The sequence below is a fragment of the Podarcis bocagei genome, assembly GCF_964188305.1.
Source record: "Podarcis bocagei genome assembly, chromosome: 1".
NCBI lineage: Eukaryota > Metazoa > Chordata > Lepidosauria > Squamata > Lacertidae > Podarcis > Podarcis bocagei.
In genome coordinates this window covers 103,691,187-103,713,620 of record NC_138125.1, presented here as the reverse complement: position 1 = coordinate 103,713,620, position 22,434 = coordinate 103,691,187, and the positions used below count along the sequence as shown (strand labels likewise).

The 22,434-nt window shown below is 41.6% G+C and overlaps 1 protein-coding gene across 15 annotated transcripts in view; it reads left to right on the top strand.

Annotated features, from left to right (window-relative positions):
• The window catches only part of GTDC1 (glycosyltransferase like domain containing 1), a 246,325-nt gene that overhangs the window by 86,575 nt on the left and 137,316 nt on the right, over positions 1-22,434 (top strand). For 13 of the 15 annotated variants that reach the window (XR_014001624.1, XR_014001625.1, XM_081167720.1 and 10 more), the window contains one exon: positions 16,791-16,958. The exons of the other annotated variants lie outside the window; for them this stretch is intronic. Coding sequence is in view for 11 of the 13 variants with exons in the window: in XM_081167720.1 (XP_081023846.1) it covers positions 16,791-16,958 (168 nt within the window). In the remaining 2 variants the exon portion in view is untranslated. The remainder of the gene's footprint in view (positions 1-16,790; positions 16,959-22,434) is intronic. 15 annotated transcript variants of the gene reach the window in all.

The following is a 22,434-nucleotide window of genomic DNA, read 5'->3' as shown; positions in this document are numbered from 1 at the left end:
AGTAGTGATTGGCCTGGAAAGGGATATTGAGTTGTGATAGATAGTGTAATAAAACTGTACAGTGGTACCTCGGGTTACAGACGCTTCAGGTTACAGATGCTTTAGGTTACAGACTCCGCTAACCCAGAAATAGTACCTCGGGTTAAGAACTTTGCTTCAGGATGAGAATAGAAATCGTGTGGTGGCAGCGGGAGGCCCCCTTAGCTAAAGTGGTACCTCAGGTTAAGAACAGTTTCAGGTTAAGAACGGACCTCCAGAATGAATTAAGTTCTTAACCCGAGGTACTACTGTAATCCAATTTGTGGCTGCTGTAAAAAACAACACCCAAAAAAAGAGAATTCCATCTTAGGCATCATTTGGAAAGAAATTTGAAATAATTTAAAATAAAACATTGAATATCATAATACCATAACACAAATACAGGGTGCGACCACACTTGAAATACTGTGTACAATTCTGGGCGCCACACCTCACCAAGGATATTGTATGATTTGTTAATGTAAGATGTACTGATAGCCACAAACCTAGATGGCTTTACAAGGGGACTGGACATATTCATGGAAGATAAAGCTATCAGTGACTAATGGTCATGATGGTTCTGCTGTATTTCCACTGTGGGAGGCAGTAAGCCTCTGAATACCAGTTACTGGGGGGCAAGTAGGGAGAGTGCTGTTGAACTCAGGTCCTGCTTTGGAGCTTCCTAGGGGCATAAGGCTTTTGTTCTAATCCAGAAGGACTCTGATGTTCTTCAGACTACAAACAGGAAAGTGTGCTGTCCGGTAGAAGCCAGGCGTGTGTCTGCATTTGCAGGATGAAAGTGTGTCCTGGAAAGGTAAGCAACCCATTATGGTTATTTATATAAATCCAGTGTTTGTTTTTCATGAAGACTGGGTGGATTTTGGTACTTTCCCCTTTTTTCTTGACTTCTAATTGAGACCACTGCAGTGGTATTTGCGTAATAATGACCTATCCAACAGCTTTTATTGATCACATTTGATTAAAATACAGGGCATTTTCAGGAGGAAAAAAAGAATTAGGCAATCAAAGCAATTTGCTTTAATTTTGTCTTAAATCTAAGTATAATAAAAGTAGAAAATCTAATGTCATCGTATCCATTTATGGCCTATGGAATAATTACATTGGCAGCACAGCATGATGCCAAAAACTCAGAGATGCAAGAAAAGTTTATGGAAGTCTGATTCTGTATTTTAAATACACTGGGTTGTTGTTTTTGCTTCATTTCTCTAAAAGCTGCCTCCTTTTTAAAAAGGGTAATTGCCAATCTCTTGTTCAGAATCTCTACAAATAGATTCAACAGGCTCTCCCTAAAACTTCTGTCTTTAGTCTTCTTGTTGTTGTTTTGTTGTTGTTGTTGTTGTTATAGGCAGCTCAACTTAAAATAGTCTCATCTGCTTTAACTAAACTCTTCTACGTTACTTGGCAGTGCTTTCTTTTGTACATGGCTCTTAAGAGACCATGGAAGCTCAAACGGCACAATGCAGATCATGCAAATCACCCTCGCACTGCTGGTGTACAGTGGCCTGATGGAGAGGCAGTATGCATGGCTCATGGGCCAACCACATGAAAGGAACAATTTTAAAGACCAGATGAGCTAAAGCTGGGCCAAGTTAGGCTGATGTGTGAGCTTCAAAGGTTATGGAATAGCATCCTTATTTAAAATAAAACTGATTTTATTAATAACACCTGAACCAAGTTATTACTCATGGAGGAAACAGAGAGGTACATGATGCTAAATGCATACCATACTTAACGCAGGGGGAATAAAGATTATGTTGAATTTGGGTATATGCGCCCTGGCACAGAGCTGTATGTTTTCCTGGAAGAGGTAGAAATAGACAACCGTTTCCCTTTCATTGAACGGTGCATTTTTGAGTGTCCAAGGAACTAGGTTACTTGCAGAGCATGTGCTGGAATAGGGGGTCAGTGTGTAGAAACCTTAATTGCTGAGGCAAGTTGATTAAGACTTGGTTTTGTGCTCAGCCTACTGAGATATGTGAAATCCGGAAAGAACCCATTGCAACATGATAATAAGAATCATGGCACAATTGGAGACTGAGGGTGGACTGGGAGATAGGGAGATGAAAAAATCAAATAAATATCCTGGACCTTGAGAATCTTCTCTAGTATATCTGGGGCTTTTTTTTCTGATGCTACATTTATTTTTTCTTAGTAAAAAGGAACATGTAGAAGGACGTTTCTACTCCATAAGGAATACAGTTTAGATGTATTACAAATTGACTTTTTCACAAGATAGGAGATTGTCCAGCCTGAGTCTGATTAGGATCTGTAAAACCACACATAATAATAATAGTAGTAGTAGTAGTAGCAGTAGTAGTAGTAATAGAGGGATGCTGTTTTTGTTTGTAATGTTACTAAAGGGTCAATAATAAACTAATGTATCAAACATTTATTACATTGTTGATACAAGACTGACTCTATTATGGTGCTTTGCTGTTTTAGCTACTTGTCACCATTAGAGTCAGCAAGAGGCGCTGATCTTGGTTAGAAAGTCTCTGCCGAGAAAACCAGTGCATTTGGAGAAGATGAAATTTTATATTAAAGTCCAGTTCTAACTTGCTTTTAAAAAACCCTGAAACATAAAATAAAAGGTTGAGAAAAGACTAGTCCTCTGTCCAAGATCACATACCTGTGCGAGTGGAATATCTGCTTGTGCAATAGAACTTCCATTCTCTTAATTCCTCCCATGCCATGACCCCCAGATCTGCATTAGAGGCTTGGGAAAACATTTCACTAAATCTAAATTACAGTATTTCGCAAACACGTGAACGGACCTGACAGAATACACTACAGCAGAGCACTTGCGTACTTCCTCCTGCTCGATTTAATGCTAAAGACAAATTTTATTTATTTATTTATTTTTATACCATGCTCTTCAAGGCAGCTTACAAGGAGACAACTAAAAATTGTAGATTCCATGTAAAAATACCCACCTGAATAAAATAATCTTAAAACCCATATATATGTGTGTGTTTTGGGGGGGAGGTGTCATGAAGAACCTTCCTTGAGAAGCTGTTGCACCACACACTTTGGGGCACCACATTTTAAAAAAAACCATCCCTCTCTTTTCCACATCAGACATGCTGTCAATGAAGGGAAGAGTTGGGTCTCAGAAACTGCATGCAGGTATTGGTCAGATACTGAGCATTTTCAAATACTGTGGCAATACTTGCACTTTTTCTTTGTGTTACTTCTGTCCCTGTTGCGTGTCTCCCAGCTGTAGACATCAAAACGCAGGTGTGAGTGTATGAACCAGCCCTTGTGAACTAAACGCTAAAAACCAGACGAATCTTTAAATGCCAGTCATAGACTGTGATCCTATGGATTATAGTTTTTAATAATTTGTGTGATTATATAGTCTGTTTTCAAACAAACTTTTTTGCAACATTTCCTCCTACTTTACATTTTGCCTGTTTAAGATAAGGATGCAAAGGAAGAATATATTCCATTTTATGGTTGCTATTTTATCACGGTCAGAAATTACAAAATGAATAAAGAAGCAGCCTTGTGTGTGTACGTGTGTTTCTGTCTGTCCTTCCATCTCTTCACATATGCACACATGGCCATTTCACTTAGCATTTTGTAATTTCTGTCTGTGTAAAACATTAATTTAAATAGTAATAAGTAAAAATTACATATGCATATCTGAAAAGACTGCCTTATGTTTGTTCTGTAAGCGTTGTCTTTGAATATCCTGATTTTTAGAAAGAAGAAGAAAAAGGAAAACCGATTTGATTTGCTGGTTAATATGAGAAAAATGAAAGTATTATGTACACTTATTACAAAGTTGTTTGTCAGCTATTTATTTTCAGCCATACTTCTGCTAACAAACTCCATGTTGCTTGCTGCTGACAAACCTGTGATAGGCATCATATGCCTCCAGAATGAGAACTTCCTCAAGCAATATATCCACATGGCAACAGTTTGAAGAAAAAGGCATTCTTTCTCTCCTTCTCTCACATGTTACATTTTGGCACATCATAGAAGCAGGTAGCATATCCACTACCTGCTGTTGAAAGTGTTGAAGATACTGAATTATTTATTCAGTCTCTCTACACTATCCAAAACCGTTTTGGGTAGTTTGACACATCTCGGTCTTCCATATGGATACTTCATGGTGACAGAGTTGCCAGCTGCTCAGGTTTTGTGACAATCTTCGATTTTCAAGGACTATCTCAGCTTTCTTGGGAAAATCCTGTTTCAAGCCCGCCCCCCCCCAAAAAAATTACCTTGTTCTCCTACAGTGGGAATACGGTTTTATGTTATAAAAACATTTGGCGGGAATAGTTAGTTTGGGTTAAGCTCAATTGATACAACAAATAAGCTTTATTATGATTACAATTGCTCATTTCTACACCGCTTTATACTTTTAATAAGAAAATCTCAAAGAGGTTTACAACCTACGTTAAAATACTGAATAAAACATTATTGTAGAAAGTCAAACATAAAGTATGCATTCAAAACAATGTAATTTACAGGAAGCTAAAATATTATCTTTAAAGATTTCAAAATAAAACATTACAAAGGAGGTCAACTACAGAATGCACATTTAACTCAGCAAAGTGAACAAAAAAAGTGTTTCAAGCATTTTGAAAGAAAACACTACTAAAGGAAGTAAAATATAAAATGCACATTTAAAATGGCATAGCTTGCAAGAAAATAAAATATCATCATAAGCGTAGTAGAACATGTCTACTGCCATTCTTGCTAATGGGGGTTCATGGTGAGCAGTGTCTGTTAAAGCTCAGGCTTGGTAACCTGGGTCTAAGAGATAGCCAAGATGGTCTCTGGCCTCTTCAGCAGCCTCAGCTTTTGTAGCTGGAGTCAGTCAGGGCCCTTCCTTCCTAAGCCAGGTGGGAAAGGGCCTGTATAGCAGGGAGCAGCTCTTCCAGGGAACCCTCCGAAAGGGGTTTTAAAGATTAATATTCCTTAATTTTTCTCCAGCCTTTCTTCAAGACATGCATCAGGGGTGGTGGAGACAAAAATGCAACGTTTTAACCAATGCTAGTCATACTGAATATAGGGCCACCAAAATGAATAGTCATGACTCACTTAGGTCCATTAATTTCAATGGGTTGTTTCAGAGAATAACTTAGTTTGATACAACCCACAGGTAGAAGCAAAACATGATTTATTTATTTATTTTTACATGCAGTTTTCTGAAGATGAAGCACCTTACAGTTTCCTTTTTTGGAAACCTAACGGGATTAGCAGTTCTGCTGTCCATCTTTGGAATCTGCTTCCAGAATGCTTTCCACAGGTGTCATCTATGGAGGGCCCTGGGTGCTGAGACACCCACCAAAAATTCCACTGTGGATGCCTGACTGGGCAACCCAATGCGTCGCACGTGTGATGTCACATGGTGTGCTAAGTCCCAGTGGAGCCCATTGCAGCCGTGGGAGGGTCTGATGGGACCTGTCACACCGTGTGACATGTGTGCAGTGCATATGACCTAACACATGCGCACCAGGCACTCCCAATGTGGAGCGGAACCTGGCACGCCTGGTGCTCTCATTGTATATTTGTAAATAAATATTACAAAGACCCCATAAGATGCCAGTGTGTCCTCCTCCTCATGGCATCCAAAGGAAAGTTACCCTGGTAATAATATTCCCCTGGATTTCTTAGTGCTCAGGGAAGTAGGAGTGCTTAGCTATTGTTATATGCTATAATCCCATTCTAGAAGATAACGGAATTTGACAACTCCTGCAGCTCTCCTCTTTGGATTTGACATATGGTCCAATTTTCATATACATTATTGTCATCTCATGATATTCTCCAGATGAGAGATACATGATTTGGAAGTATCCGGATTCTGGGTACATATGAGAACCATTTATACAACTGTATTGGCAGTTTGGAGTTATTGCAGTCACAAACCCAGTTCCAAATATAAGAACTGGGTCACAGAAATGTCTTTGTTAGTGTACCTGGGTCACATGTGCTGGGTCACATGCTCCTTTTCTACATGCAGTCACATGCACAAGCATGTTTAGAGCAGTCATACTGAGAAAAGTAGCTGGTGGAATTCATGCAGTGAGCCATCCCCTAAAAGCGTTAAGGGCCATCTAGTCTAGCATTCTGCTTTCACAGTGTCCAACTGAATGCCCTTGGGAAGACAGGGCCCTAGTGCAGCATGATGCTGCCCGCTTGCAGTTCCTACCAACTGGTATTCAGAAGCATTCTGCCTTCAACAGTGCAAGGAGAACATCACCATCTGGCTGGTTGCCATTGTTGGATAGCCTTCATCCCACATGAATAGTCCTCTTTTAAAGCCATCCAAGCTGGTAGCCTCACTACATCTTGTGGGAATGTAAGATCATATGAAGAGAAGTACATTTGCATGCTTTGTACTGACCACCTTCCAGAAAGACCACTGCGGTCTTTCTGGATGGTATTCAACTAGGTTTTACAACCCCTTGACTCTGTGTATTTCTGACATTTCCAAATAATTATGGCAGATCTTTCATAAGTAGGTGTTCCTTGCCCACTCACAAGGCTAGCAAGGTTATAGAATAGGGAAACTTTCAAATAAGGTGCCCCAACCCTAAGAAGCTGGGGTAAACTTTGCACTTGGTTTATGTTCTGCTAAGATTATACTGGTAATAAAATAACCCTTCCCTGATCATATGGCACATTAAAATAATCTTACAGTGCAATCATATGCAAGTTTACATAGGGGGGAAAGGCTGAATATTTTCGGTGGACCTTGTTTCCAGGTCAGAGTGCATAGCCTCAGTTTTACAGCTTGCATATTTATTTGTGCATGAAGTGTTTTCATTTCAGTGGAATTTCTGTAGATTTATTTATGCACAAGGTTGCTGTCTTTGTTACAGTGTACCGTAGATGAGTTTGCATATTTGTGTCTGCAGATAAGCTTGCATATTCTCTCAGAAACAGAAGCTAGTCCATTTCTTTTTTCTTAAAAGAAAAAAAGGTCACCCTACTTATTTGGTATGTCCCTTGATGGAAGCAAAGAAGGTAATCTAATGGCTCGTGGTGAATCATCAGGTCTAAAAGTGAAAATGTATATCTGCCAGTAATTAATTGTGGCTAAACTTAACTACAAAGGGAGGAGAAAATTATTACCATACTCCTCATAAAACTCAGGAAGCTTGAATGAAGTTACCTAAAAATAAAAGCAGTCTTTAAAGGCTCTTTCGTTAAATCTCAGAAGTCTATCTCAAAATCTTTTTAAAGTTTACTTCTTGATGTTACAGCTTAATATAAAAATACTTACCGTATTTTTCGCCCTATAAGACGCACTTTTCCCCCTCCAAAAATGAAGGGGAAATGTGGGTGCGTCTTATGGGGCGAATGCAGGCTTTCGCTGAAGCCTGGAGAGCGAGAGCGGTAGGTGCGCACCGACCCCTCTCGCTCTCCAGGCTTCGCGGACCTCTACCCAAGCAGCGGGAATGCTCCCGCTGCTTGGGGAGAGTTGCCGGCATCCCGAAGCCTGCGCGCGCTGATCCCAGCGCCTGCAGGCTTCGCGGATCTCTCCGCAAGCAGCGGGAACGTTCCCGCTGCTTGGGGAGAGTTGCCGGCATCCCGAAGCCTGCGCGCGCTGATCCCAGCGCCTGCAGGCTTCGCGGATCTCTCCGCAAGCAGCGGGAACGTTCCCGCTGCTTGGGGAGAGTTGCAGGCATCCCGAAGCCTGCCCGCGCTGATCCCAGCGCCTGCAGGCTTCGCGGATCTCTCCGCAAGCAGCGGGAACGTTCCCGCTGCTTGGGGAGAGTTGCAGGCATCCCGAAGCCTGCCCGCGCTGATCCCAGCGCCTGCAGGCTTCGCGGATCTCTCCGCAAGCAGCGGGAACGGTCCCGCTGCTTGGGGAGAGTTGCAGGCATCCCGAAGCCTGCCCGCGCTGATCCCAGCGCCTGCAGGCTTCGCGGATCTCTCCGCAAGCAGCGAGAACGGTCCCGCTGCTTGGGGAGAGTTGCAGGCATCCCGAAGCCTGCCCGCGCTGATCCCAGCGCCTGCAGGCTTCGCGGATCTCTCCGCAAGCAGCGGGAACGTTCCCGCTGCTTGGGGAGAGTTGCAGGCATCCCGAAGCCTGCCCGCGCTGATCCCAGCGCTTGCAGGCTTCGCGGATCTCTCCGCAAGCAGCAGGAACGTTCCCGCTGCTTGGGGAGAGTTGCAGGCATCCCGAAGCCTGCCCGCGCTGATCCCAGCGCCTGCAGGCTTCGCGGATCTCTCCGCAAGCAGCGGGAACGTTCCCGCTGCTTGGGGAGAGTTGCAGGCATCCCGAAGCCTGCCCGCGCTGATCCCAGCGCCAGCAGGCTTCGCGGATCTCTCCGCAAGCAGCGGGAACCACCGCTGGGCTCCCACGGCTTGCAGAGAGCTGCCTGTTTGCGGGCTGGGGTCGGGGGAAGCTCGGGCTGCCCCAGCCCCGCGCCTGGGGGGGAAATAATTTTTTCCCTTTATTTCCCCCCCAAAAAACTAGGTGCGTCTTATGGGCCGGAGCGTCTTATGGGGCGCAAAATACGGTATCTGATTAGCTGTTGTTTGGAATTGCTCTTGGAAAGCTATATCAAAACTGTACTGGGGATTTAGCACTGGAATTCAGCAGCTATAGCATACCTCTAATGAGGATAACAATTTTATCAATTTATGCCAATTGAATATTATAACCTTGCTTACACTGGAGTACAAAATTTCTTATAGCTCCTTTATTCTTCCTGAACAACTCTCTGAAACTGTGATAGGGTATCAGTTTTCAGTTTTATGTACAATGCCTTACTCAGTAGGAATGGCTAGCAGTGTGCTGATTTATGGTAGGGTTGGGGTATCTGTGGCCTTCCAGATGTTTTTAGACTGAAATGCCCCGAGCCTCGACCAGTGGCCAACATGCTTGATGGAAGCTAGAGCTCAACAATAACTGGAGAATCACAGATTCCCACCTTCTGATGTAAACAGTGTTTTGGGATCATCATCTTGGAAAAGGATTACCAGAAAAATGGCCATGCTGGCAACTTGGGTCAGAGACTATGATTAGGAATTGATGTTGCAAAGAAAAGCCCAGATGGTCTGGTTATTACTAAGTAATACAGACTTTGGTTGGTTCTGCTAAAGAAATGAGGTGGTATTTCCATGGAGACAGTTTGGTTTGCTGGGTGTCGGTTGGACTCTTCCTCCTTTTGAAGCATTCTGTTCATAGCATATAACTTCTCTGAAGTTTAGCTCCTAATCTGGGAGACAGCACTGTACATCGGTCAATGAATAGACTTGACTTCTTCCTTGAACAATCTATTGACAGATGAAAAAACTATTCTGTGCTTGTGTAAGCAGCAGGAGATTCAGCAAATTACAGGCATGTCTACTTTCTTAGGGCTAAACTAATCTTGAGGAAAGACATTGTTAGAAACTGAGATTTGAAAGCTAGGAGCTAAATGGCACCTTAAACCTAGGTTGTGGGCACAACAACGAAATGTCTAGCCACTCCTTTTTAATAACAAAAATACAAAGCTGAAAATGAATGAACTGCAGCTAAAATATTATGTTCATTTTCACATGGTCTAGTCCTTCCCCTGCCAACCCCCTTAATATTCTTAAGAGGGTATCTTCTCCAGGCTTCAGGAAGTAGCTGGAAGTGGGGAGGCAGAAAAAGATCCTCTTTTCCTTCCACTCTGCAGTTTTAATCTGAAATCTTAGGCTCAGTACTGCGCCCAGAGCTCAGAAACTGCTTGCGCTAATGAAATTCCCTGTTACAAAATGCACCTAGAACAATGGGAGTTTGGAACACTGAGGGAACCCACTTGTTTCCCCCAAACTAGAACAATTTGTAATTTGGCTGTTGTAGTTGGTAGGAATTTTAATAGAACATCTTGAAAAAGATCAGAATTTGAGGAACAAGTCAGGAAATCTGTACCTTGAATGTATAAAACTGGGGGGGGGCATAACCTCATTTTTTAAAGGGACAGTATTCATGTCCACAACATAATTAATATTGTTGCATAGGCTTGTTTTGTTTAAGGTGTATTTTTGAAAGACATCTATTCCATTTACATTTGGAGAAACATGCCTATTTCAGAACAGTTTATGATAAATTACTATGGCATTTTTCTCATATAATACAGTTTTTGAGCACCCCCCAGAGTCTCTGTATTCTGGCTATGCATGCCCCCAATTTACTTTTATTGAGAACAGCAGATCTGCATCTGCCTTCCAGCTGCTTTTACTATCAGGAACCAGGCTGCATGGTATGGAAGCCCTTGCAGCACCTCCCCTTCCCGCAACATGGTGACAATGTAAGACACACTTGCAAGTGCCCCTCTCCATGCTGCAATAACCCCAGAAAAATGGGAGGTTATACAAAGTGGGGCATGTAGGAACCTTATGCACGGTCTCAGGCTTTTCATGTTACCAAGACAAATATGGAAGATGGGGCACTCCTGCAAGCCCATGCTGCAAGAATTAATAACCAGGACTAACTGAATGCAGTAGTTTCAGATGTCCACAAGAATGCATGTGAAGGTCATATAGGATGCCTGTGGTTTCCAGTACAGTGCACTGCTTTTGAGTCACTGCAGACCCATTGTGGCCAGAGTTCAGAAGACAAAACATTATCAGTGCATTGACAATGGACAGTATGTCTCCTTATAGAGAGAAAATGGGTTAAAGAAGCATTCACTGAATGATTTATCAAATTGCTTTTTTGGGGATGACACCAGTTCACATTTTAAAATAAATGAATGAGTTGCAATCCTTGATATTTGCTAGTTATATATTAGTATGTACATATAGTAATTACATTGAGAGGAAAAATATTTTTTTCATAACAATTAATGTTTGTAAATGTTTATGGAAGTACATAACAAATATAACAAACACATGGACTAATTAAGATGAAAGGGATGACAACCCTTGTGGCTTCTTCTGAAAAATAAAGAACATTACAATAGTAAGACTTAATTATTTCTGTAAACATTTCAAATTAGTTTCTGTATAAAAACTGAATTTATAAAATAGTTTATATCGTCTAAGCCTTTTGACATTTGTACATACCATGTCAAGAATAAATTAGTCCTCATTTTTTATTTATTATATTATAGATTCTAATATATTATCATTTATTGCTCTATATCTTTGTTTGAATTTTTAAAGTTGCTTATTGTTGAAGCACAAATGAAAAAGCTTTTTGTTGTGATTTATACATTCCCTTCGTATACAGTATCAAAATATAACTGTTACATGTTGATTGAATATTAATATATAATAAATAATTGAGTATTAAAGTAAGTAATCTGTTATGTTTTATGCATGAATAATGCTAGCTGATGAATAAGTACTCATTTCCCCCCCAAAAAAACAAAAACAAAGCAATCAATTGACCCATTTCTTTAGTTTGGCATCCTATTCATATGTGGGGAGACGGAGTATTCGTCATCAGTCTCAATCCTCTTGCCTATATGTTGCCAATTATCAGGAGTCAAATAATACATTTTATTTTACATTCTGCGGAAGGGGTCAGAACCTGTACTTGCCGCTGGTTTAATCTGTATGGATCCACTCTGATATAAGAACTAGTTAAGTTTCTGTGGCTTCCTGGTTCTTAGCAAAACCTGCAGCTGGCAACTTTGCTTCTATCCATTTCGTGGTAGAGCAACAACAGATAAGTAGAAACATTCCTGACAGCCGCAGTTCATACATTTATTGTAGCCAAAGGCCATTACAAATATGTAGCATTAGTATTAATAAAATAATACAGAGCATACCTCCACAATATAAGCCAGCATACACTGTTGGATCCCTGAACTCTATAACCCTTTGAGCCAAGGGAATAGTTTATGGGATTGAGCAATGCATTCCCAGGCATGCTACCGCTGCCTTTCCCCCACTCATATAATGCAAAAGTACTTTTGTTTGTAGCGGAGGGCAGGCTTCCCTTTCAGAATAAAGGAAAGAGTTATATTTGGCAAGCTGCTCATTGCCAGAAGATCATGCACCTGTTTGCCAAGAATTGGATGGGTCTTTTATAGCTGCAGCTGTACAGAACAGTGCTGAACCAGTGTGCCCAAAGCCATTCCATAGGACTGAGCCACCAAAAGTCATGCTCACCAGCCCTGTGGCAAAATGGGAGAAATCATTCACCGTAAATGCTGAGTTATTTTGAAGTTTACATTCTGCAGACCAAAGGGGCAGGCAAATATGTATTCAGATTTATGTGTATCTAATACACCACACATGTGCCTAATGGCTATGAAAGTCTCAAACAGTTCATTCACTCACATGTGAGTTTGGCCTACTCTATTTGTTCCAATTATGGGCAAATTTGGGTTGTGCTGGGAAAGCATGTGGCTGACTACACCATTGTAAAGTATTTGGCATCCTTTTGTGTCGAATATTTAGAACAGATGATCACTTAATAAATGTTGGGTTTTGTTTTTGCTTTTTTTGCTGGGTAGCGGGCTTGTGTTTGCTAACATGGTATATAGTGTGCGTGTGCGTAAATGCACTGTGCATTAGCATTTTGTAACGTTGATCAGGTTGGATAAGAATAATGTTAACGGCAGTTTTAAATTTACTCTTATTTTGTGAGATAACATGCTAATGATGTAGCTGTTTTAATTTGACTTTAGCAGACAGTTTAAATATAGGTTTCCCTTACAGAGACAAAAGTTGCAATTTAAAGCTCTTTGGTGGTCTAAAAACAGCTTAATTCTCTAGTAGCATGGTAATAAGCACTAATCCAGCTTATGCAGTGATTGTAGTATGTCATGTTTGTGAAAGATTGCCTAACTAGGCTTTCTCTGGGTTTTATGTAAAAAAATTAAATGTAAAACCTTATAACATCTTTATGCTGAGACAAACTGTTCAATTTAACTTGCGCTCAAGCAGCAGCTGTCAGGAATTATCATGTTCCCCGCGTTCTTGGTATCACCTTGTGTCCTTACCTCCTAGATAGACTCTGCGGGATGATAAAGCTCACCTTGTTAGGATTTATTACTGAAATAATAACCCGAGGTAAAATGAAAGTTGATGTCACATGGAATGACAGCTGACATATATTTATGTCATGGGCAACATTATAATAATAAAACTTCCTTTCCCTTCCCTGGCACTAGGTGTTAAGTGGAAGTCTGCCTCATCATATCCTCCAGGGCCCTGCGTTGGGAGTCCATTAGACAAATACACGGTTCCTCTGTGGGCATGTTCACTGTAACGTGCCCTGTCAGGTGTTGTTTAAGCTTTAAACCGTGGCTCCGTGGCGGTACGAAACAGACCTGTGGGGCGACTGTGCGTACGTTCTTACAGTGTCATGAGATTTATTTTTAAAAAGAGCACAGTTTTATCGCTTCAGTGGGGAAGTAAAATCTTTTGTAGCTGTAGTTTTTTTTAGTTATCTAGAGTAAGATAAGCAAAGCAAGAGTTAGCAATGAATGGTCATGGGACTTTACCTCAGAGGTGTTTCAACAGCTGCCAGTATATGGTTGAGAAATGTCACCGGGTTCTAGTATTATGAAGGGGAAGGGTGAGGAACACTGTCTCCACACCATTAATAATTTTATACACCTTCGTCATGTCACGTCTACTTGACCTTCTCTAAACTAAAAAGCCTCAAATGTTGTAACCTTTCCTCACGGAGGAGTTGCTCCATCACACCTACCATTTTTGTTACTCTTTTTACTCTTTTGTGAACCTTTTCTTGCTCTACAATATCCTTCTTGAGGTGAGTTGATAAAAACTGTGCACCAGGCATAGGCAAACTCGGCCCTACAGATGTTTTGGGATTACAACTCCCATCATCCCTAGCTAACAGGACCAGTGGTCAGGGACAATGGGAGTTGTAGTCTCAAAACATCTGGAGGGCCAAGTTTGCCTGTGCCTGCTGTTCACAGTTCTCCATATGCAGCTGCCCATTGTATAACGACTTCATAATACTGACAGTTTTATTTTCAGTCTGTCTCCTAATAATCCCTGGCATGGATTTTGCCACCTTCCTAGCTGACACACACTGGGTCGACATCTTCATCAGGCTATCCATTACAACCCCAGGGTCTTGTTCCTGGCCAGTCACAACCCATGAAGGTACATGGAAAGTTATGTGCCCCCCGATTGTGCATTGCTTTAAACTTGCTTACATTGAAATGGATTTGCCATTTGACTGCCCATTCACCCAGTTTGGAGAGATTCTTTGGGATATCTTCACAATCTTTTTGTTTTAACCCCCCTGAACAATTTGGTGTCGTCAAAAAACTTGGCCACCTCCATGCTCACCCATTAGCCCTAGATTGTTTATGAGTGAGTTGACATACATGGGTGCCTATACTAATCCTTGGGGACTCTACTTCTGCACCCTTCAATTGGAGGACTATCCATTCCTACGTTCCATTTCCTGTTTCTTTACCAGTTACTAATCCACAACAGGTCTTCTCCCCTCATTCTGTGATTGCTATGCCTCCTTGGAAGTCTTTGGTGTAGTCCTTTGTTATAAGCTTTTTGAAAGTTTTAAGTACACAATGTCTACTGGATCACAAGGTTTTATGCTTGCCTTGTGGCATAACAAGGAGCAATAGGACCAGTGTTGGTAGAGCATGAATTAAGAAGTCCAGTGTGACAGTGCCAAGTGCCCTGAAGTTAATGCTTGTTTTACTTTCCCATTCTCCAAGCTCCTAACTCCAGGGCAGCCTTATACCCGCGAGAAGTACTATGGGTTGGATCCAGTGAAATGTCTGTGGAGTGGGGTAGGTGGATGCTGACTTTCCTGTTCTCAGTACCACCCCAAAAAAACTTACTTTGAGGTGTTGGACTCCCTGCTGAATGGGGTGGACTGTGGCATAGAGTGCTGAGGGGGGTGCCAGAATATGAGGTAGCATTACCCATGAGTGGTAGCCCCATTTACAAAAGGTGCATCTTCACAGTTTTCAGAGATTCCTCCACATCACAGCCCATCCCCTTCAACAAGGCCCATTGACCCTTAGAAGACGCTTTTATGGGTGTTACTTGGAAGAGGAGAAAATGAAAAGTAATCTTCTTGCCCACTCCTTCTGTAGAGTTTTCTCCAGATCCAATCTCTGATTTAGCCTTAATATTAGAGGCTCCACTTAAAGGTGGAGCTGTTGAGTTCTACCTCTCTAGGTGTGACCAGGATGTTGTGGTAGCTATTCAAGCACAACTCAACTTATTCTGGAAGGTTCCTTTGAAAATCATATTCATCATAACTCAGTTTAGTGTTACATCCTGAATAAGGAGCTGAGAGTTAAAGAATACAATATTCAGTCACAGTTTGCTTTCATTATTAACGCAAGGAGTGGGTTTGAAAGAGAATATGTATTGTGTTGGTGTTCCTTTGTGGTAAAAGGAAACGGGTGTTTCAGGTCAGAGGTGACTTTAACATAGCCACACTCTCCATCAGTGACTTGTTACAGATAGGTAGCCGTTTTGGTCTGCCATAGTCAAAATAAAAAAATTCCTTCCAGTAGCACCTTAAAGACCAACTAAGTTGACATCAGTGACTTGTTATGCTATTGTTGTTGATTTTGCTGTCAGATTTCTGTGAAAAGGACTGTCACCATGGATTTGCCTTAAACGTTAAGGCCCTTAAGACAATACCTAGCCAGAGTCTTGGACTTGACAAAGGAGTGTTAACAGCCAGGGATATTCAGGTCATGTGTCTCTGTGGAAGCTAATTGTTGGAAGATTGCTTCTTGATACAGCACCACACAGCAATGTGCTGTTTAGCGGGGGGGGGGGGACGGGGGACGGACGGACCATCAGATAAAAGAGTAGGGAGCATTCTCCCCACCCTAGCCTCAGCTGAGGATGGTGTAATCTAGGTGCGTGTGTGTGTGTGTGTGTGTGTGTATGTGGGGAGAAGTAGGAAGAGAACTGAATTTCTGGGCTCTGCAAGCTATTAGACTCTTTGGTGATTAGATGTGGGGCAGTAGCTCTGGTTTCTTGTTGGGTTGTTTATTTTTAAATAAACTCAAATATTGAACACCCTAAGCTTAAAGTGATGTTCTACCCAAAGAAAACTAAAGCACCACACCCCTGGAATTTATCATTGCTTGGAGAAGAGTCCATAGGATACTAAGTACTACATTTGCATATTTCTATAGCCTTTTAAGTTTGTTTCAGGCAGCCAGGTTTACCATATGATCCGCACCTGTGTTGTATAATTTGAAAGCATGACAAGTCTTACTGACTGCTCCAAGTACTGTGGCAATAGATGGGACAGAATGAGCAAAACAACAAATGCTATGGTGGATATTTAATATGAAAAAAGTAGGGAAAGGAAATCTTAACATGAAAAATAAAAACCACAGTAGATATGTCTATTGCATAAATCAAAAGGCTTTATGTCATAACATGAGCATGTGCCACACCGGCTCATATATTGAATTTCAGTAGTTGGTTGCATAAAGAAGTAAAGTGTAATGAAACTGGCAAGCAAAGTATTCCCCAGTCAGCCTTATCTTTGTTCCATTTGTCCTTCAGACACAGCTTTTCTAGCGTTTTTCAATAAAACCCATCCAGCTCTCTGTCTCTCTCTCTCTCTCTTTTACTTTGCATCTCTCTGTAACTGAGCTGAGAAAACCAATGAGATTCAGTGCTTTTCTACTTGAGTCCTTAGCAGCTGTTTTTTAAGAGATCAAAACTTAGAATGCTGCTACATGGTATTAAGGCTTAGCCACTGATGTGTCCCTATAGAGGTTATGTTTTTCTTGTGGGGAGAGCGGTGGGAGGGAAAGGGTGAAGGGTGACACTTTTGAGCAGGCTTGTAGACAGTAAACACTACTTTCCTTGTTTCTTAGGATCCTCTTTGCAAGCTCAGTGCTTAACCTGACTGAACTCGTTGCCCTTCGGCCTGACCTTGGCAAATTGAAAAAGGTCCTTTACTTCCATGAGAACCAATTGACATATCCTGTCCAGAAATGTCAGGAAAGAGACTTCCAATACGGGTACAACCAGATTCTTTCATGGTAGGTGCATCTCTCATGCCCTTGTGTTTAATTGTTTTCTAGTATCTTCATGAACATGCCTCCAGGGGTTCTTTTTTCCTTTTTCTTTCAATACTAATATATATACACAGACATACACAGAGTCCTACGTGATTTCCAGTATTTGCAGACAGACAGATGCACACACAATTCAACACTGAAAGTATCAGGTTCATTAGTATATACGAGTTGCTGAATGCCAAGTATACCTAGATACTATTATGAGTGTCTCATTGTACTCCAGTAAAATGCGCTGATTTCCAGTATATACCTCAGTGCTTTTGCTTTGAGAGCACTTAACAAAAGGGGCAGTTAATCAACACTGGCTCAGCAATAGCTTTTACTGCATCCAACTGAAATTAAAATAGAGGTTTTCAAGGGAGTAAACAAAAATTAAAATGTACTGCGGCAATGTTTTTTAGTGAGAGAGGGTAGTAAACATACCAGATAAATCCTTACGTTTCTTTCATTGCGTATTCACAAATTGTGCAGTGGTAAAACACCCAGACATTTAAAAGGCTGTGGCCCTTTATTGTTACTTAAAACAAACATATTTCCTGAATATAAGTTAATGAAAGAAGTTAATAACAGCTACACTGAAAAGCTTTGTGATTAGGCGTTATACAAACCTAAAGTGAAACTGCAAAGCTGAATTGGCTTGAATTGAAATAAATTCATTTACTTGGTCTATTTCACATATTTGTTATTAGAATTATTATAAGCATAGATTGAGCGTTTTAAAGCTAGATGTATAACATCTGCATCTTTGCATTGTAACTCAGATGAAAGACAAATAATGATCCCTATATACTCAAGCTTTTTGTAGCTGCTGTTCTGCTTTCGTTTGCAAAATGCCTCAGTTTTGCAGTAGCAATATTCTGAGAATATAATGAAATGGCTTTGCCACAAAATGGTTCTTAAAAACAAATAGCAGCTTATAAAAAATATTCCTACTGGAAGAAATACATCATGAAATGTTAAACCATTCCCCCCACCTCACTTTTGCTTTTGAAGATGCTATCATTTCCTATATTATCTTTGAGCTTATGGGACCTTTCCAATGATTTAGCTGTATTAATGGTCAGAATTTGTATTTTGAAGTCATATAAACACTAGGAGTAATTCAATATTGCACAATTATGATCATTCCATCAGCACAAGCAGACCTTCCCTTGCTCCTTGAGCTGATTTGGGGTGTGGGAGGGCAGGCAAGGGGAGCAGGGGGAAATACCCATTGTGCTAGTGGGTCTCATTGTACTGGATCCTGTTAGTGCAACTATTTAGTTGAATCCACCCCACTAGATCTGTTTCCTGAAATTCAGCTATACAGTGGGAGTGAATGAATGGGTGAGTGGAACTCCCATCCTGCCCATTAACCTTGGCAAGTGTTGGGGCTTCTTCCTTTAGGACAGGTTTGAGCAGAAAGCACATTGCGGGGTAATGGTATTTCTCTGGGTGATTTACAGTACATCAGCAGGGGTTTCTGACTTTCAGATACAAATCAGACTGCTGAAATAAAGAATGTGTACAGGGAAACTATATGGGGATTTTTGTGTGAAAGGAGCACAAGAAGTTCATTTCTTGACACTAAAAAAATAAAATCTTTGGGCTAAGTTGTGTGCTTAGAAGCAACCCCATTCCTTAATGCAAGGGCAGCATCCCTACAAACATTGTATAGGGTCATGGACCTGTAACATTGAAAGAGACTGTGAGGGTCATCTAGTCCAGCTCCCTGCAATGCAGGGCTCTTTCACCCAAAGTGGGGCTCAAACCCACAACCCTGAATTTAACAGTCTCATACTCAACCAACTGAGCTATCCCAGGTCTTGAGTAAGTGTGTCACTGCATGTATATACCATAGTTTTCCTCCAGGCTCCATTCTGCACTTGGTTGTGGTGGGGTAGACCTGGGGTTCTAAAAAAAACCCAAATACACCCTATAAGCCCACCCCTACTATACGTAATCAGCAGTGTGAGGAGATTCTCAATCAAACTGACAATGGCTGCTATATTTGGCATGGGCAGGGGGAAGACGGTATCTGCACATAAGCCAGTCTCTCCTTTTCCTTCTGCTGAATGCTCTTTGGCCTCGATGAGCCCTATGGAACATATTGGCCCGGGGAAAGCTCTCTAAATCTGCACTTGCTTAATTGTCTGCCTCTTTCTCATCTACTAAATAAGGAGCACTTTATCACACATTAGCAGCTGACATGTGTGGTATGGTGGGTGCCTGTCCCTAGGGCAGAAGCCCTCAGCGCTGGAAAGATGATGGTGCCCCCCGCCCTATATGGAACTCAAAATCAAAACAATACTAAACTATTAAAAATGTATCTTTCAAAATGACACTAAACTTGCACGTATCCTGAAATAACTATCAAGTGCAGCACATGGCAGGACCCGATTTCCTGGTATTATTTTGATCTGTGGTAGGAGGACATATCTGCTCTTATAGGTGGGAATAAGTAATAAAAAGAGAACAGAAAAATGGAGAAAGAGGAGTAGTAGAAATAGTAGTAGTAGTTGTTACTATTATTAAAATTTGTATAACGCCCTATACCTGCAGGTCTCAGGGTGATTACAACATGAAATCACAATATAGACTTCTGGTGTACTCGTGTGTCTCTGGATTGAAACCATCACTCCTAAGGCATAGCACATTAGCAGTATATTTGCTCAGAAGCAAAACAGACAGGGTGTTTTTAAACGCATTCTATAAAACTAATTGCCTTCTTTGCTTATGTATCGGTGTTTCTGGCCTCGTGGCAGGAATTTTAATTGGAAAAGGAAATGCAAACTTTTTTATCCTTTCATTCTTTTTTATATATCCCCCAGAGGATATGCCCCTTTCTTCTTCTTTTAAATATACATAAAAACCTGTATTTAACCCTGCTGCCATTTTAAATGCCTTGGGAACACCATGTCCTCTCATACAGCGGTGGGCAACTTCAGACTTGGGGAGCAAATGCTGCTCTCCAGCCCTCTCTGTTTGGCCGGCCCTGGGGACTTTCCCCAGGCCACACACTCCTCTCCAGCCACACTGACCCTGCTTTGCACCCTGCTTAATTGGCTAGAATATGTCCTTATCTCTAATGGTGCTCTTTCTTTTCTGGGATGGGGGATAGAAAGAGGTATGTGACTGTATCTAGAAACTAGCCTAGGTTACAAAGGCCAAATTCAGTTTTGCCTGTGGCCCTGCCACCTCTGGCCCCTGGAAATATGCTCAGAAGAAAATGTGGCCCTCAGAATACCCACCTCTCTAATAGTTAAGGTGGGTGGGTAGTTCTGGGCTGCCCAGTAGGAGAGCAAAATAGGATTCCCCAAGAGAAAACTGATTCTGCATTCCTTTTCATCTAGGTCTTAATGGAGTTCATTCTCCACTGTCAACCCAAATCCTGTCCCTTTCTCAACTTAAATGGTTCTTTGGGGTGGGAGTGGAGATTTGGTTTGCAGGAATAAGCACTTCTTCCAATCTCAATTAACTTCCCACTCCAGAAGACTGTTCTAAGTGCTAATTAGGAAGTCCTCCTAACCAGAGAAGGGACGCAGGTAGCGCTGTGGTGTAAACCACTGAGCCTTGGGCTGGCCGATCAGAAGGTCAGCGGTTCGAATCCCTGCGACAGGGTGAGCTCCCGTTGTTCAGTCCCTGCTCCTGCCAACCTAGCAGTTCAAAAACACATCAAAGTTCAAGTAGATAAATAGGCACCGCTCCGGTGGGAAGGTAGACAGCGTTTCCGTGAGCTGCACTAGTTTCACCAGAAGTGGCTTAGTCATGCTGGCCACGTGACCCAGAAAAACTCTCTGCAGACAAACGCCAGCTCCCTTGGCAGTAAAGCGAGATAAGCGCTGCAGCCCCAGAGTTGTTTGTGACTGGACTTGACTGTCAGGGGTCCTTTCCCTTTCCCTTTTACCTAACCAGAATCCTGAACTGTAAGTGAATTAGAGTTGGGCAAGATGTGTCTGATGGGAATTAATCAGAGTAAGAAGAAAAGCCCTTTCTCAGGTTCTAACGAATTGTTCTCTCGCTTGGTGAAAAGCGGAAGGAGCCCTAATTGCTTAGTATCTTGGAATGGCTGACAGGGATGTGAAATTATTATCCAGAGACTTTTGCCATCAGGAGGCTTCAGAACTTCATAGGAACATCTGGGACTGAGTGTTGGGCAGCCAACACAAAACCCAGGCAGGGTAGCCCAATAGCATAATTGGCATAATTCAGAATACCCCATAGCATCTTGTTATGGGTGTCCACTTATATAATTCCATTTTCCATATTAGATGCTTTAGGGAGCCAGGTGCTAGTGTGGGAGATTTCAGCACTGAGAAACCTTTATACAGAATCTGTTTTCCCTTAAGATATATGCTAAGTAAGCATGTGTTATTCCCCCCTCCATTTAATTGATTGAATTTAAGTGCTTGGGTTTCTATTTTGGCAATCACACACAAAGCTATAGCCCACAGACAACAACAAAAAATATTTTAAATGTGTGGTTCAAAAAAGTGTGACTGCCTGTCACAAAGTTTTGACAGAAATAAAGAAGTAAACTTTTTTTTGTCCCCTTTGTTCCCAGCTATTAGTTAAAAGCAAAAGAAATAGGTTAGCTCACTGGTTGTCATAGCTGAAAGAAAACATAGCTGAAAAAAGTGTTTGGAAAAATGTGAGATTTCAAAAATGGTTCCACTCCAGTTGTTGAGCTGAAAAGCACTAGAGTTCTGTTCAAATATTTCCTTGCTTTTCCTGCTGAGTCCTCCTGTTTTTCTGGGCAGTGTCAGTTTTCTATCTTGTCTATGAAGCAGTGAGAATTAGGAGGAGGAATGATTTTAACCCTGTGTTAGATAGTGTAACTTGTAGACATGTACACACTGGGAAAGGGGTGGTGATATCTGAGGGCTATGCCTGTTATCCCCAACCTCTTTGGGTTGATTGTAATAAGTTAGGTAAAGACTTGTGTATGCAAGTGCCAAATAAGAGACCCGTGCTGTCCAGTTGCTGTGCCTTGGGATGTTTATGCATTGTCTCCTTCGCAGAAGTGATAATTTTAAGTCATCGTTTGTTTACCCAAAAGGTGATTTGTTTGAACATCCAACCCAGCCTAGGAGACTGTGGTTTATTTTTGGACTACAACCCTTGGTTTGAGTTAACCATGGTTTCACATTCTCTCTGAACTCCAGCCTTGCTTACCATGGTTTGGCCACCTTACCCCATCAAGGCACAAGGAAGAGCAGCTGAAAAACAAACTCAGCTTGGGAGAAACAAGCCATGGCTTGTTTGTTCTTCTCCAAGATAACTCATGGATTGTTGAATAAACCATGGTTAAAATAAATGATGGCTTAGCATTATGCATGAACACAGACAATGTACGGAGGTCAGGAGGAAGCTAGGGACACTTACCTCTTGTCCACCTAGGTCAGTAGTTGACACAGTAATAAAACCAACTTGCCCTGAAACCTGCCCTTAATTTCTG